This window comes from Porites lutea, chromosome 3, assembly GCF_958299795.1.
Source record: "Porites lutea chromosome 3, jaPorLute2.1, whole genome shotgun sequence".
Lineage (NCBI taxonomy): Eukaryota > Metazoa > Cnidaria > Anthozoa > Scleractinia > Poritidae > Porites > Porites lutea.
The window spans coordinates 37949628-37967479 of record NC_133203.1 but is presented as its reverse complement, the minus strand read 5'-3'; the positions used below and the strand labels follow the sequence as shown (position 1 = coordinate 37967479).

At 39.1% G+C, this 17852-nt stretch overlaps 1 protein-coding gene across 1 annotated transcript; it reads right to left on the bottom strand.

The window, feature by feature from the left end:
- Positions 1-2667: 2667 nt before the first annotated feature.
- Positions 2668-17722, bottom strand: LOC140931084 (beta-galactosidase-like). Its single transcript, XM_073380826.1, has 11 exons — positions 17445-17722; positions 15843-15964; positions 14994-15022; positions 14375-14441; positions 14070-14164; positions 10192-10372; positions 8314-8535; positions 6954-7153; positions 5070-5270; positions 4542-4889; positions 2668-3426 (listed from the first exon to the last, which is right to left on the bottom strand). The coding sequence occupies exons 1-11, from the start codon at positions 17672-17674 to the stop codon at positions 3088-3090; spliced, it is 2034 nt and encodes a 677-aa protein (XP_073236927.1). The 5' UTR covers positions 17675-17722; the 3' UTR covers positions 2668-3087.
- Positions 17723-17852: the final 130 nt, after the last annotated feature.

Here is a 17852-nt window from a genome sequence, read left to right as displayed (position 1 = left end):
TTGTACAAAAGCGAGATGAGATTAAATTGTTGTGGTCTTAATATATAGATTTAGCCAGGGCTAAAAGCGAAGCTCTTGAAAATTTTTATAGATTGGTCAAGCAAAATATAAAATCGTATAATGCTAAGCGGCGAAGGCAACGAGATCGGTAAAAAAAACAGCAATAGGTCTAATTTTAAGGTCTAATTAGCAAATAAGCAACTTTGCACGTGCAGCACACTTTTTTTGTACATTCCTTTGCCGTTGTTTTGAACAACTGCAACGTGAAACGTCCAAAAACGTCCTGTTTACATGTTTTATGGAGACAGTGTCGTCCGTGTTCTTGCTCACTTTTTTTTCACTGTCGCTCAGTTTCACCCTGGTGGCCGCTAGCATCCCGCCGCTACAAAATTTCATGTTGTTCCTCCAACAGAAAATGTCTCCTTTGTTTTTTGTCTCTCGCTCTAGCTCCTTTTCACGTTGAGCTTCGCTGGCCTGTCGCCCTACTTTCTCTTTTTCTCTGTCTTTCTTTTTCTCTATACTCCAAATTTGTGAACATGACAATTAATCTAAGCTTAATACTTAAAACAACACGGATACAGAAACATTTTCTGCTTTCCGTTTTCGTCTTTATTGACTCTTTAGTTGTCTCTGCTTCACAAGACGCGGGTGTCCATACGCTTTCCCCCCAAAATAACCTGACATCTGGCATCGGCTTACATGTAGTGGGTGTACGGACGGTCGTTCGTACGCTACGTCATAACCAAATTTTCTCGGATGGATAGGTTACCAAATTTTCTTACCCATGGTGCTTCGCTGGCGCGCTTCGCGCGAGAGCTCCGCTATGAATTTTCTGGACTAATGACTGACCAATGATCCCGACGAAGAAGTACCTTTCTCGCTAAAATTGTGTATAGATTGAGACCATGTTGTTCCTTCTGTAAGTGAACTCCCTGCCAGATGTTGTTAGATCAAGCCAGTGCCGATTTTGCCGATGAAGCAAAGGCTTTCAATGAAATTACATCAACGCGCGATGCAGAACAACTTTAGGAGGACCTATCTGACCAGGTCACGTGGTCAGATTCTGTTAGCCTAAACTTTACCTACAGCAAATGCAAAGTGCAGCGCATCACTAGGAAACTTAAACCCGCATCTCGTGGCAAAGCTCTGATCCTGATTGCTCTTCAAAAGAGACGTCCATTTATCCACCATCTAAATTATTACCTTGATGCCTGGCAGTCGCAGACTTTTTAGTTGGACTTCTCTCTCAACCACTGTATGTTACTTTTACCTCTTTTTCGTCTACTACCTGCAATATCACTCCTCACTTCAGCCGCCTTCAGTGTGGGCAGACTTCTTGTCCTGTTGTTAGGGCTGACATATAGACACACTTTAACATTAAGGCGAGTTTGGGTGGTTATAGTTTGTTTTTTATTGACAAGTGCCCTTCAAGCCGCATAATGCACATTATTATTTATCCAAAATATTTCCCCGATTCTGATGGGCTAAAAGCACACGCATAATTCACCATAACCAGCTACTGATGACCAAGTTTGGAAGAATTTTGCGTTTAATGAACAGATGACGTAAAAAGTGTAGCTTTCTTGCAGGTTAATGCACCGTTAACCAAGAAGACCTGGGGACGAGGTTGAGTTGTTTTGGTTGGGAAAACAAAAATGGCGGACATTTCACTCGTTTCAAGAGTAACAAAAAGGCGAAATAATAGCTACAAACTTGGCAAGAACAGTAAGGAGACAACTCGAAGGGTGACATCTGCTATTTGGAGAATATTTGCGGAACTGAACAACGATAAACATGCACTATCCAAGATGAACTTAACATCAATGGATCGATGGAGGCAAGTATGTTTTTGCCATGTTTTTAAACTAGGAATTATTTTGAATGAATAATAAAACAATTAGTGAATTCGGCTTTTATTTCATATTAAGAATTATGGAGATCTCGGAGGGTGTTATCCGCCTCGGCCTACGACCTCGACAGATAACACCCTCCTCGATGTCCATAATTCTTCATAAGATACTCAGCTTCATTCATTCATTGTTAATTCTTTGAATTTCAAAAACAAACTGAAATTGCCTATTGGTTAATCTGTGTCTTATCAACATTTCCGTTGGCAGTGTAAGTACAGTCCAACCAATCAAGAACGGCAAAAATATGACCTTTTTTTTTAGGGGAGTACATGTATATTGTGCTTAGTTTATGTTTACTGTATCCCAATAATAGTAATTCAGTCAGATATAATATATAGAGATAAAATAGGCAAAAAACGAAATTGATAACGTGACAAAACGATCAAGGTTCGCAACATTCGCTATATGTATAGTAGACACTTTATGCTTACTGTAGAAGTATAAATGAAACTCAATCCAAGTATAATTGCCGCGATTAATCATCAAGGCGCCATACGGATTAAATTTCATGACGCGACCATTCTTGACTTTTACACAAGTTCCTTGTCTAGGTTGTTTTGGTCCTAAGGACGTGCCTTAGTGGCCATTACCGTTGTAGAAAGGTTTAAACAAGAGTCAATGTATGGACTGTCTGCCGGGACAAAAATGGTGGCCGCTGCACAGAGGTGTTTGTTTTTAGAAAACGTTGTGATCTCTTTTTAAGTGTGTCGGTTTGAAATTCCGCACTGTAAAAAGAATTTATGTATTTGTCTAGCTAAAAAAAACACACTTTTTATTTCCTTTGAAGACTACAAATTAAATTCATTATTCTGTAAGTGTTGCAGGTTTATAAATTATCACGAGTACTAAACTGCGAATGTACAAAACACTGAGCTACAACCCTATACTTACAAAACAGATTTTCCTAGAGAAAGAAAGGTCTAGACTGAAATACATGAGCTGGAAAATTCAGAATTGATGCCCCGTGCACGGCGTGAAGCTTCCTTTGGAAACAAACAAGCTCTAACAAATTCTGTAGCAAGAGAAAATAACGTCCGCACTTGTAAACTACAGTTCGTCACTTGTAAACTACAATTCATGATTTGCAAAGTAAATGAAAAAATTCCTAGTAAAGACAGGCCCTAACAAGACCCTTGTATTCATTGGACCAAATCGGTTATTATACATGTAATTTACATCACGCCAGGGCCTGATCTCGATCCAGGATTTTCGATCCCTTTGTCTTTGGCTTTACATCTTGGGGCATCAAATCGCCATACATCGCGGTCCAGTCGTCAAATCCTTTGATCTCTCCTTTCATGGGGTGGACAGGGCCATCGACGTTTGGTTTATCTAAGAACTCCACGTAACAGTCATCAGGTGTCTCACAGGGAGCGTTATCAAGCTCGAAAAGCACTAACTTGCTAGTACTCTGTTTACCAGAGAGCAGGACGCTGGCGGGAACATACAGCGTAATTTGGGGCCCAACGACTGGCCAATATCGGCCAAGGTTGAATCCATTCACATAAGCCTGTCCCTGAAGAAAAAACAAACAAACAGCTCTTGTATCTGAAGATGGTTTTCGTGTAAACATTTTAAACTGTTCCAAAAGTCTTTAGATTATTTGTCACAACCTAGTTTAGCAGGCGTTAAAACCGCGTTCTAAGTCATTCCCGCCGTAAATTATATAAGAAACCCGGGGCGTTTCAAAGAGATCGTTGGAAGCGTTTAAACCAGGGAGACGTTTATATTCATAACTGTAACAAGCTCAATGCTACGAATATGCTTTTGGCGAAAATAGATTAGACCACTTCGATCAATTAGATCACTTGCGGAAATATCAAAACGCTGTTTGCCGGGAACAATGAGAGCATATAAGGCATAATGGAGAAACAGTTAAACGAAAACCATCTTCAGTTTAAAGTTTTCTTAGAATAAGATTGTAATGGGAAAAAAGATCATTGTGCAATGTTTTGATGTAATAATGATCGCCTTTTTCCCGAGAAATATACAGTGAAAGACCATATTTCTAATACTGAACTAGAAAAAGGCGATCATTATTACATCCAAACACGGCACAAGGATCTTTTTTCCCATTAGAATCTTATTCTAAGAAAACTTTCAGAAAAAATGTCTCGAAAAGTGCTCGAAAATACAAACGAAATGTGCTCATGCCCCCTGGACATCCTATAATACTCCATAAATCGAGTTAATTCAATATGACCGCCGTATCGGTAAAAAGGTCTATTGCAAGTTTTATGGAGGACGTAAACAAGCGACGACGAATCTCTTTTTCTCTATCTAAACTTGAGTGCGGTCCTCAAGAAATCAACTCCTGGGAAATTCGCCTACACTTGCTATTTTCAGTAAATTGGAATAAACGCGACAAAGATTGAAAACGGGAATTCATTTTCAAACTGACGTTTTCGCTGCCGTTGCCGTCGTCGATGCTAAAGCTCCCTATTAGGTAAATGATACGGTACCCTAACCCCAACCTGTAAAACACCGAATGTTTTCTGATTTTTTTTATTTATTTGACGTGTTCGGGAGTGTTCCAGGATTTTCCGGGGGCACCGAGTTCCTGGTTTTTGTAGGTGTGGAATTTGACAGGGGGCGAAACCTCAGAAAAACACGTTTAAAGTCTGCACAAACCTTAAACCAGCCAGGGAGTTTAAGAAAGGTGTCTCTTGGTGTTCCATCAGGTGATGGAGGTATAGTACCAGTGTAGAACGATGGAATCTGAATATTATCTTCGTCCTCAAACTCAGATGGTACAGATTCCTTCACCACAGGGTCCAGATCTAATGGGTATATGCTCCAGTCACTAAGGACCATTTTGTCCAGGGTCACATTTCCAACGATGCCCTTTGGATCTTGTAAAGCGGAGCCATAATTAATGCGCCCCATATTTTCCACCAGGATGTCCAGAGTGGACCCAGGTTTAACGTCGATGGTGGCTTCAGTCTTGGGACCTACGCGAATTAGCGTCGCCTGGCGAATCTACAAAAAAACAAAACGCGGGTCACATGCGCCACTTTGAAACGCGAAGGGAACTAGAGCCGAAAGGTATCCCGCAAGGGTTTCTGGGTTCGCTTCTGGGCACACGTTTCGGTGCCGGCAACTGTTGACTACGTTTCAGTGGCGATTGCTCTTAGTTAGTAAACCAGCTTAATAACAAACCTTGTCAACAAAAACTATTCCTCTGTCTGCTAGTCCAGGAATGCTGATGTTTGCCGTGGAGCCACTGATAGAGGAAGGAATCGTTGTGCGATAAAGCATGAATCCATAGTTTTGACCGACTTGCTCCATGGTCAAAGTCTTGTTAGACGCCACAGGTCCGGATGGAGTGAGGTTTGCCAAAACATCATAAAATGTACTGACCTGGGAATAGAATGAAAAAAATAGTCGCGTTTGCAACACCTTGTCAGTTTTCTCTAAACACGTACTAAACAATGCGCTTAAGAAAAATTATTAAGCAAGAACGAATTTGTAATTGTAAATTTGTAAATTTGTTTACCCACGGAGCACTTAGGAGTTCTTAAGAACTCGTTGAAAATTGTCCCTGCGTTCCACATCGAATTGAAATTTCGAAGTGTTGGTTCTTGAGGAGAGGGGAAAACCGGGGTTCCCGGAGATAAACCTCTCGGAGCAACGGAGAGAACCAACAACATAAACGCATTTTTATGTTCTCGGAAAGAGAACATAAAAAAGCGAAGTTGTAACTTTTTAGGCTTACATTACAAAAAATATAGCTCTCTACAGAGAGCACGTGTTTACAGCTTTTTTTAATGTCTATTGTTCACTTGCGATTTTACCGGCTTGCTCTATCATATGAGCATGAAAACTATGTAGCACGCGTATGACCACAATGACCCCTTTTTCGAAACATTTCTTTCTAGAAACAAAAAAAACAAGCAACGAGTCGCCTTGTTTGCGAACTGAATCATAGAGTATTTTGTATCCGCCCTTCAGAATTATCGGTTTTCTCACTTGCGGCCATTACGGAGACGACATACAGTTTCAATGGAAATTCCCAAAATTTTTCAAACCATCGCAAGATCTCTCCCTTGCACATTACACGTTTCAAATTTTCTACTATGAATAACGCTTTAATAATGTTCTTCCCAGTCGTTTAACTAGGAGTTGCCTTCAATTATTTCATAGGCGCAAATGAAAGACGGTCAGTCAATTTCCGGCTAAAATGTGGCCACACCCACGAAGTACTATCAGTAAATCAAGAAAACGCCAGAATGGCAGAAAGCATGTATTTTTATTCTACGAAATAAAGACCAATTATTATTTATCATAAATTGATTAATCGATTAATTATTATTTAGACACTGAACAGTATCCAAACCAAAACACCGACAAAACCAAACCAAGAGAAGTTTTTACATCACCAAAAAATACACGAAACTCTTTAACCGTGTTTAATCTGTAGGAATTCGAGAATACACTACATTGGGGAATCAGTTAGCTTAGATGAAGGGATAGCAATCAAGATATTAGCTTTGTAATTTTTTTTTTTGGACAATAGTAAACTGGCCTTATTAACAAGTCAGCTAATGGGAAAAATTTTAATGGGAAAAAAGATCCTTGTGCCGTGTTTGGATGTAATAATGATCGCCTTTTTCTAGTTTAGTATTAGAAATATGGTCTTCCACTGTATATGTCTCGGGAAAAAGGCGATCATTATTGCATCCAAACACTGCACAAGGATCTCTTTTCCCTTTACAATCTTATTATAAGAAAACTTTGAGAAAAAATGTCCCGAAAAGCGCTCGAAAATACAAACGAAATGTGCTCATGCCCCCTGGGCATCCTATAATACTCCTTAAATCAAATTAATTCAATATGGCCGCCGTATCAGTAAAAAGGTCTATTCCTCCTTGCCCGTTAAATAAACAATCATTGCCCTGCATTTTTCCTTCATTTTTGAGAAATTTATCGTGTACACAAAAAATACTTATCTCGGTTTCCTTGCAGTGTCTTTAAGGGAGTTTTTACTGTAAAATGTTAAAGAAATGAAGTGCATCTTGATCCCAGGATTTTACTTCTACCAACCTTAGCCATCATAACTTTTCCGTAAGCAAACTTCTGAGTAGCAGGAGGAACAGGGCCGGGGGGGACTGGGGCGTATTTAGCTATAGTCTCCATGAGCACAAAGTACTTTGTTGTTGGGTCCCCTGCTTCAGTCAAGGGTGCGTCATAATCATAGCTGGTAGGCTGTGGTGAATATGATGGGCCACCACCGCCATTCGCTCCTACGGATTAATCAAACTTAATTACAGTTTACATTGAGAAATAGCCTGAAAGCAAACTCACCAGGTATGGTGAGCGTCGCGAGCCGGGAAGAGAACACACAAGCGACTGGTGATGTCGCGAGGGTCCCTCGCACTCGCATCTTCTTTTGCGTTTTCGAGTGACTTCACGCGACTCCCTTCAAATGGAGAGCTTACTCACTCGCTAAGTCAAAAAAAACTTAAGAACATAGACTGCTGTTGGGAAGATACGGGAATATAGACCCTAAAGGCGTGGCCTATCTGGGCTGGTAAGGGTAAACAACGATAGACGAATTTTGATATACACTGTGTTATAATTTATACATTGTTCCAAGGTTTGGGAGAGTAAAGCAAAAGGAAAAACCTCAAGTCGCCTTTTCTTGCGTGGGGTGATTTTCACGCGCACTCGCGTTTCGCTCGCTCTACTATCCCTGAGGAAAAATGGGGGACTACTCGTAGTCTAGGATTAACGATGAGTGATACATTTATTTGTTTTATTGCCCAAAGCCTCCAAACTGGGCATGAATTTTAAAATCATGAAATTTGCCCATCAGCAGGCTCAGTTGTGTGACTTTGTGGAAAATTTTTTTTCTTTCATGCAGACATTAACCAATCAGAAGTCAAGACTAGTTTTCAACTGGCTTCTGATTGGATTAAATCTGTTTGAAAGAATGTGAATAATTCAAAAGCGGGTCACACTTTTGGTCTCCTTGATGTAATACAGTAAGTTGTTAACAATTCACAAGTGTAAATGTAGAAGAATTACATTTGCTTAGTGCATGAGCAACCTCTCTGGGGAGGAAGGAGAGCTTGCAACTATGTCTCTGGAATTTGTATATCTGCATTGAAAAAGTCGATGCAAAAATGCCGATTGGTAGAGATGACTTAATTAGTAACGATGTCATTAACCTTGGCATGTGCTCTCACGTGTTTTTCAATGTTAGTTAGCATTCACACTCGTTTTCCCTTTGCACTGATTGGCCGAAATCTGACAGCTTAGTCAACAGCGAGCCACAGGGTAATTGGAGGCGGAATTCAAATTCCAGAGACGTAATTGCAAGCTCTCCTTCCTTTTTCCACCCTGCTGCCAGAGCCCCCGAGAGCTTGCTTACAGGCTAAAATTTGTTAAAATGTCCACTCACCATTCATGAATCCAAAGTTGGTGCCACCTTCAAACATGTACAGGTTAACAGATGCATTCAGTGCAAGGATCTCGTCAAGGTACTTGGCAATTTGTGAGGCTTGTCTCTTTTGATGCCCCCCTCCCCAATGATCTAACCAGCCTGGGTAATACTCAGAGTTTACCAGAGGACCATGTGGTCGGTACTTACGCAGGTGAGAAAAAGCACCAGCAGGATCTCCACCTGGAAAATAAAACTTTGTTATAATTTACCATGACAAAAGTAAAACAACTTTCAGTTTTAACCATAAAATTCCATTCCAAAAATAAAAGGATAATCTAAATCAATAAAAACTGTTCAAGTTCAAGGTTCTTTCGCTATTCAAGAGAGAGAGAAAACATAAAACAATGACTACACATCAAATTACACATCAGAATATCAACAGAAAAAGTAATGGGATTTGTTTGTCCCTGCCATAAAAAAAATATGTTGATTATTATTTGTTACAAGGTCAGTACAGTCAAGCTTTAAAAGGGTAATCCCGTTATATTTAATATGAAAATTACTTTAAAATTCCGAAAATAAGCCCCAGGGCTTATATTTTTCAAAGGCCCTTTTTGAGGGGCTTATTTTTGGAGGGGCTTATATTCGGAGGGGCTTATCTACAGAGGGAAATTTGCGTTTCAAAATCGATCAGGCTAGCCTTATAGTTGGAAGTAAATTTACCATTTTTGCTTTGTTTTACTTTGTATTTGAGGGCAATTTTCCAAGTACAAGCCCCCGGGGGGGCTTATATTTGGAAAGGCGATTTAACGGAGGGTATTTTGCGTTACTGGTTTGGGGGGCTTATATTTGGAGGAGCTTATACATGGAGGGGCTTATTTTCGGAATTTTACGGTACAGGGAAACATTGACGGAAAAATAGTAGATGTTTTGGGGTTAAGTAGGGGAATGGAAGAGTGCCTCCACTGCCCTCTCTCCTACCCTACCCCATGGATGACTGATAATAACAGCTTATTGATTGACTTTGATATGCAATGGAGTATATCAATTTGAAAGGACAAGAGCGGTAGTCCCACTACAGTCATTTTATGATGGGGTAAACGTGAAACTTCACATGAGTTTATGCTCTGGGCAGATGGTTGAAATTTCTATTGGATGACAACATTTTTAACCATGGTGCTCTGCATGTACATGTATGCCTTTGACATCATTATGGAGCTCTACTAAAAAATAATAATATTACAGTTGAACCTCAATATAACAAACGTCTAGGAAGTCCTTGGTGTAATGAATGATTTTCTTTACCCCAGTAATAGTAAAATACAAGGAAAATAAATATAACAAAACCTTGTTATAGTGACCATATTTTGCCAGTCCCTTGGCCCTTTGTTATATTGAGGTGCCACTGTATCATCCATAAACAAGGCTGAGTTCAAGGAGAGCTGCATTACCCCTGGTACCCAACGTTTGTTCTTGGGCAACAAGAAAAAAATAATCTAAGATTTTTTCACACGCACATGCAGGGTGCAAAGAAAGTCAGTTTTTCAGCCTGCCATTAGGGCAAGCTGTAGCTAGCATGTACTAGCCCACAAGTCATTTCAACTAGCCCCAATACCCTTTTTGATTAGCAGGATTGATTACAATCCTTCTGTAATTTGAATTTCCCCAAAATAGCACTTGCCCGTCGGGCAAGTTAAGAACGAAAATCACCAGCCCGATAGCAAAATCCACTAGTCCCGCGCTAGCGGACACGACTTTCTCAGCACGCTGACATGTATGATATGTTGGACACTTAAGATTTTACAGGTTTGGTGCACTGGGCTTCATTCAATGCCTCTTCTGATCTAGAGTACAGTCTTAATAAAACTCCATCTAATTCAGCTTTACTTTCTTTACCTGCTCCAAAGTCAACAGTGGTAAAAAGTGTGGGTAGTGAACCACAATTAATCATCCTGTCACTGTAGCCATCAGTGGTGTAAAGGATCACATCTTTACCAAGGTACTGCTCAAACAATGTTTGCAGGTGTGTCATGTACTCATGGTCACAAGTGTAGTAACTTCCATACTCATTCTCTACCTAAGACGACAAACAACATGCACTTCAATTTTTATACTCACATTACTACAGGTGAATACATTAAAAAGTTCTGTTATAACAATAAAATTTATAATATCACACTGTCAAACTGCCATCTCTTTACAATGGCTACAAGTACCTATCCACAAGGCAGGGGAAAAAGACCATCAATTTAAATAACTCTGGGAAAACAAAGACACACGGAAATTTTGAAGATGCAGTTGTAATGAGTAAACAATCCCGTTTGACTAATTAAAAAGCCTGCTTAGCTATTCCTTAGCCAAATCCCTGACAGGACACACTTTTTGACCCAGCAGACAGACTTTTCCCTACCAGGCCAGCTCTTCACATCCAGAACTGATGAATGAGGAATTCAATGGGCTGCCATTGTTTTGGCATCAACATATGGTTAGAAATTCTTGCTTTCTCCAATGAAGACCAACACCTATATGGGCCCTGTCTCTGAGAGGTTTCACAGTTCTACAGTGGAAACCCGCTCTACGAACACCCGCTTGATACAGACACCCATACATAATAGACAGTTTCATCTGTCCCAACACTAAAACATCTCATATAATTTCTCTAAAAATAGCCCACTTAGTACAGACACCTGGATAATACAGGCACTAATCCATATTAGTATATACTAAAACAGTGGATAGTGTTTTTCGCGCGCTCTGATTGCCTACTCAATCAGTGAATATCCTGCACTATTCACTGATTCACCTCCAGTTCCTCTGAGCGAGCGACGCAAAACTCGCGTAGGTTGCGAGCAAAATGCTTTCCCAGTTTGCTGCCGTAACAAACTAAGAAATTTCACAACTAATCAAGCAAGCTCTTTCCGAAATACATGAAGAAGGTGACGAAGTTCGGTTTGGAAGTTTTAACAGGTAAAGCTTTGTCTTTTTGACTTGAATAGTTATCGATAAAACCGTGAAAAAGTTTTTTGTTTACAAATGCAAATTAAGCTTAACTTTTGCGTTACTTTATTTAGTTGACTTGTTCATAAATAAGCTTAAAACTAAATTTAATAATCTTTTTTTACAGAATTACTTTAAATACAAACAGAATTCACAACTCCTTTTAAGGAAACTTCCCCGCAAGAGCTAAACAAACGCCTTCAAAAGTTTTATTTGTCGCTAAGAAAAAGTGACGACTGCGACCGTTTGTTCATCGCGCCAAAATTGTAATCGTTGGCAACAGTAAATGAGTTAAAAATCATCATTTTGTGCTCAATTATCTCACTGTTTTAGTATGTACTAAAACAATTATTCACCTCAGTGTCGGTGGCTAGTATTGGATATTTACCTCGCCGCTTTGCAGCCTCGGTAAATATCCAATACTAGCCGCCTCCACTTCGGTGAATAATTGTTATTTATCCCCTTGGTGTCTGTGTTAACCAGGTTCCACTGTACATGTAGTAATTAATCTTGTGGGACAAAAAGGAACCCACACTGCCGTTCATAAAGAGTAGGAAACATTGAACGTGATACTGTAGTTAGCCTTAAAGGTCGGTACACACTAGGCAACAAGTTGCAGCAACATGTCGCAACAACACATCGCAGCGACAAATCGCTTCATCTGTACTGGAGAGTTTTGGTGAAAATCTTTGATCCCTGCATATCACGAATTTTGTCACAGCAACATGTTGCAAAAAATCAAATTAGACAGAATCTGTGCGACTTGTCACGGCGTAAAAAATTCTGTTGCAGAGACAAAGATTTTTACAAAATTTCTCCAGTAGACAAAAGCAATTTGTCCCTGCAATGTGTCACCACAACATGTTGCTGAAACTAGTCGCCAGACCTGTACACACTGAGTGATCTGTCGCCTTGAATTGTTGCTGCAACTTGTCGCCTAGTGTGTACCGACCTTAAAACATGTGTGCATCAGTGTGTGCATTGCTGTAGAAGATCTACATCAGCTATCAAGCCGCCTTATATGACCTGCTTCATTAACAAATAAAATGACAATAATGATGCATTCTTGCAGCTTGTTGAAACCGCTTAGGAACCAATGCATTAACTGCTCAATGAGTTCCTTTGTAATGTTAACAATAACTTTTTTTTCTGAACATTTTGTTTTTTCTCTTTAAAATATTGACATAATCATACTTTGATTGTGCTAGTATCAGCTTGCTTTGAATTCAGCAAAACAATGTTATCCCATACCCCATCCCGGTCTTCAGGGCTGGCTACAAACAAAATTATTCTGAAGATCTTAGACAGTGTATATGTTACAAGTCAAAATTATATTTAGGTCATATTTTTTTAACCTGGGAGACCAAGGATTTAATTGAGAATTAAAATTTGTAGGTTAAAAAATTTTAACCTAAATTTAATTTTGACCTACAAAATTAATACAACTGTATACACAGCACTAATTATGTAAAGCAGGCTTTCAATCTAAATACATGTTGGTTTTGTCAAAATTTCAGTTACTGTCAGTATTACAGTAGTTTTTAATATAGTATACCTGCCAACTTTTTCTGAGATATAAGCGTGAGATTTTTATCCTGGGAGCGCTGGGATTTTTGAAGACGACACAATCATTTCCAAAGATTCCCGAAGAAGTCCGAAGTCTTCCGAAGAAGTCCAAAGTCTTCCGGAGACGTCCGAAGTCTTCCGCAGACATCCGAAGTCTTAGGACGCGTATAAACGCGAGCTCGCTCCCAGTGCTTTTCACTTCAAAAATCGGAGATTGCGAGGAAGGTGTCATTTATTCATTTACACATGGTTTTCGTTCCTTACATGGGTCTGAGTTAACATATTTTTGGAAATTGTGTCAAGCAAGACAGCAACAACTCACATTTTTCAATCAGGCGTGAGAAATTGGCCCGCAAGCGTGAGCCGGCGTGAGATCGAAGTTTTCAACTCGCAGGCGTGAGAGTTGGCAGGTATAATATAGCACCAGTGATTTCTAGGTCTTGATGAGTTGACCATTTTTTAATTAAAATAAAGCTATTCAAACATTTATTCATTCATAGATTCCCTGGAAAATGGTGCCATCAATTGTGCTGCTACAATGTAACTTCCCCATAATACCTAATGGCCACTTAACACTGTACCCAAGTGGCCGTAGAATAAATAGCTTATCATTAACTGCCGGTTATAAGCGCCAGGGATGTAGCCAGCCCATAGACTAGTAGGCCCGGGCCTACAAATTTTTGGTTTGATAACTTTACCACTCAGTAATAAATTAGGCTCTGTTGGGGTGAGCTAAAAAGCTGAAAAGCTCAAAGTGTTGGTGAGGTCAGTGCGTACTAGTCATCCTTGCAATTTTCAGGATGTGTCGAAATGAAGTCAACCAGGCCTACAACTAGTTGAAAAGCTGGCTACGCCCCTGAGCCCTGAGCTTATACATTTTTGTATGGGGTTTTCTAGGAGGGTTTATACATTGTAAATGGACGGCTTTTATTCAAGGGGGTTTATACAACAACCTTAAAAGAAAAAAGTCAACAAAACAAGCTTTTTATAGCAGTGCTGATCAAAATAACTTTTGCGTTGACTGGTTTTAAGTGAAGCTTCGACACAAGCTACAATGTAGAGGCTTGAGGGCTTATACCGGGAGGGGGAGGGGGAGGGGGAAGCTTATAATATTGTACTGTGCCTGGGGGCGGAGGGGGGGGCGCTTATACAGGTAAGTGGGGAACTTATGATTTATGTATGGCAGTTTACAGTTTTTAAATCTATTGTACCTGGACAGCAATGATAGGACCTCCGTTAGCATACAAAAGAGGTTTCAGCTTTGGGAGAAGGACTCCCATCCATCGATCTACTGCAGCAATATAATCTGTTCAAGGATAAACACATTTACTCATTTTGATTCAGTTGCTGCTGAGTCTCTTTCTTACACAATATTCACAGCTATTTTCCACAAACTGTCATCTTTTCAAAGTTATCTCAAATACATGAAGATTGGGTGCTTATCACTATTTTTCATCTTTTAAGACATTTTTTTCTACACACTGCATACAATGTTAAATATCTATATCTTTCTTACTTTTGTCTGTTGATGACCTAAACTTGGCTGTTGTGTAGTTTTTGAGCAACCATGCTGGAAGTCCACCCTAAAAATATATGTACAGCAGTAATAAATATCATGAAATATGTACATAGATCTGTAATAACTTCTTGGAAAGTTTTGGATGTTGTGTTACACAACCCCTATAATTTTTATTGAAGGAACGTCTTCAAGAAAAAAGTCCCAAGTGGGTCCTAGTGTCTCCTTTTTATGTTGCCTTAGAAGCTTTGCCTTCCTTATTATAGTCAGCCCAACATCAACCTTTAAGACCCAATATCCACATATCAAATTCTCCACACTTGTCACCATACATTTCCTCATAGGATAAGTTGAGAGAATTTGTTAAAAAAAGATCAAAACAATCATTTTTTTCTTTGGGAATTATTACATTAATCCTCATAACCTCTCATGTTTGACATTGTTAGGATGAAAATTGATGTCACTCCTTTGTAAAGTGGCCTCCTATTGAGCGGACACCCTCTAATTAGCAGCTCAATTTTTATTAAATGGCTTCTAATGTTTCTTCTCCAACAGTTGCCACCATCCATTCAATGGAGGTATGACAACTGTATAAATAAATTAGCTAAAAGAGGCTCACCAAATCCCACTCGGCACAGATGTAAGGACCTGTGTAAGAGAGAAGCTGGTTTAATAAAATATGTGTTATTTTATGCACGATACTTCATGTCATAAGCTTATAAACCTAAATTTCAGCCATCTCCTTGAGTTGCACACTCCTGAGAGAGATATCTGACTCAACGAGCTGCTAATTCTGCTCAGAATAAAAGAAAGATAGTGCTGGCTATGAGCCATAAACTAACACCCTTCCAAAAGTTTTGGGTTCCAAAAAAACTTTCTTAGTTTGAGAAATTCATGAAACAGATTTTTGAGGCAGCTGATGCAACTGAAAATAGGAAAGATTTTGAGAACTGGTTCTACTTAGTAAGTTGACATTTCCTCATAGAGTCATTGGCTTAATAACTTCACCTGTGCACATACCGGTAATATTGTCATTGTCATTAAGTCATTTTCTTTATGAAAACCATGTAACTCGACCAAACAAACAAAGTACAGAAAGACTGGAAAATAACACATGTCAGAACAACTAGTTTTAAATAACTCTTATTTGTATTAAAAATAATGCTTTTTTATCTGAAACTGTAATCACTTTGCTTTGGAGCTAAAATAAAGATGCATTCATCGTAACTATACCATATACATGTAATACACTACAATTATTTTAAAATTATTGTAGCCACAAAATATTATTGATCCGATTCGGATCACTATACGTTTCTGGGAAACTGCCCACCTTAGCTTCCTCCTCCCCTAAACAAACATTAACACTTACTTCTCACTTAGTGAAAAATGTTGGCCTAGGGGAGGGGTAGGTGGGCAGTTTTCCAGAAACGTGTAATGACCCAATTCTCTTCTTAAGTCCAGTCACCTGCTCTAACTAACACCAATAATCCTGCAGAATTTGCCATCTCAATAAAAGCAACCAAGTCATTGTCACCACTAAAGTCATACTGTCCTTCCTTTGCTTCATGCATGTTCCAGGCAACATACCTTCAACAATTAATAACTATCAAATCAGCCAAAATATGAATATTTTTCTCAAATACTATTTTACAGAAAACATAAAATCCCAATTACTTGTGTAGATTGTACTGTATTGTGATTGATTCTCCTTAAATGTATTAATAAAAATATTTTTCTCTTGTTTTTAATTTTGCTTACTGCTCGTGCATGACCTTCCATGTATCATTGTTCCTTAACCTTTAAACCCTTGTATCAAAATTCAAATTCTCATTTGTCCCTATGCATTTCCTAGGGAGGTAGTTGGGAGAAGTTGTTTAACTATCAACCAGATTCTTTTGTGACCTTATCCTAATTCACATCACCCATTTGTTTAATAAAGCAATGATAAAATAGGGAGATTTTTTATGCTGATCTTAATTGTAAGAGAGCTTCCTGAAGGATAAAACCACCTGACCCTTCCCTCCCAATCTGTCACCTCCCTCTGTAACCCTAGAAAAGGAATAACCTAAAAAATTACCAGGGAGGGGAGAACCTGTAGCTTTATAGGTTAAGGAAGCAAAATTTCACCGTACGTTGCCACAGCATTTAATCCAGCATGTTTCATTTTCAAAAACTTGTCCAGCCAGTAAAACTTTGGAGTGCGAAAATAATGCATTTCGCCAGAGATCAGCAGAAAGGGTTTGCCATCTTTAAGAAATCTATTCCTCTCAAAGTCAATTTTAAATGTCCTCCTCTTCATCGATTTCTTTGTGTGTTTTGAATCTTTCTTCCTTTTTAACTTTCTTTCTTTTAAACCCATAGATAAAACTCCTAAGGACAGCAATCCGAGCAGAAGACATGAAACCCTCATATTTGGTGATATCAATAAAGAGCAGGCATCTAACAGCTACATAATATTTCTACAGTTTTGTTTACGCATAATTATTTATTAATAGGATCATCCGATGAACTGTTAATAGTGTTATCCAAACAAGGTCATACTACCCGCAAAGGACTTGAATTTCTGAAATCAATTAGTCGAATTGACAACCAAATGAAAAGAAAACCCCGCTTACAGCTAGCGGTCCGGAAAAAGTTTTGAACGGACGAATATTTTACCTGCGCAATTCGTGTGCAAATTTAATACCGTGCAAGTTCTGTTAGAGATTGCAGTGCTTTTTGCCGTTCAAAAACTTGCACGATTCTCCTTTTGTCTGAACCCGTGGAAATGATTCTAAAAAGATTGAAATAGACAAAATTATGTAAGCCAAACTAAACTTTCCATGGCTTTTTTTAGAGAGCCGAAATAAAGATACTTCCACCGTGATATCTATAGGATTAACTGTTGACGTTGTAAGCATACTAGCTCAGTGCACGAAATAATTTGACCTGCTGAAAACTACTGTCTTTCAATTCGGAATTGAGTCTCGTTCTCTTGCAGGTAACGTTTCTTAAGGCAGTAAAATTGTAAGCTTGTTATACAGCAAAACTTTAAATCATGGTGGAAAGACGCATGATTTCTACTTACGTTTGCACTGCATTAAGACCTGCAGCTTTCATTTTCAATAGCCTGTCTTGCCAATAAAACCTCGGTACACGAAAGTAGTGAAAACTACCAGAAATGTAGCGAAATGGCTCTCCATCCTTAAGGAAAACGTCGTTCTTCCAGTCTACAACGAATGAACGGGATGAAGTCGTATGAAATCCCGCTAAAAACACAAAAAGTGCGACCCAAATACCCGCTATACCACCAGCCATGTTTGGTCCAAGGCTTCTAGAAAGGAACGCGTGACAAACTCCATGGCTCAACTCACGTGAGAAACCCCTGACTGCCGAATGAGGGACGTACTCATGTAAATGGCATGGACCGCCGGAAATCGGGATAAGCACTGAGAGTGTGCCTCAACGTAACTAACAAGAACGGAAATAAACTCAT

Coding starts and splice junctions, on each gene's coding strand:
- LOC140931084 (XM_073380826.1), bottom strand. CDS start 17,674: ATGGCTGGTGGTATAGCGGGTATTTGGGTCGCACTTTTTGTGTTTTTA. Junction 4,890..5,069: donor GAATAGTTTTTGTTGACAAG/GTTTGTTATTAA, acceptor GTTTTTTTGTAG/ATTCGCCAGGCGACGCTAAT. Junction 3,427..4,541: donor AACTCCCTGGCTGGTTTAAG/GTTTGTGCAGAC, acceptor TTTTTTCTTCAG/GGACAGGCTTATGTGAATGG.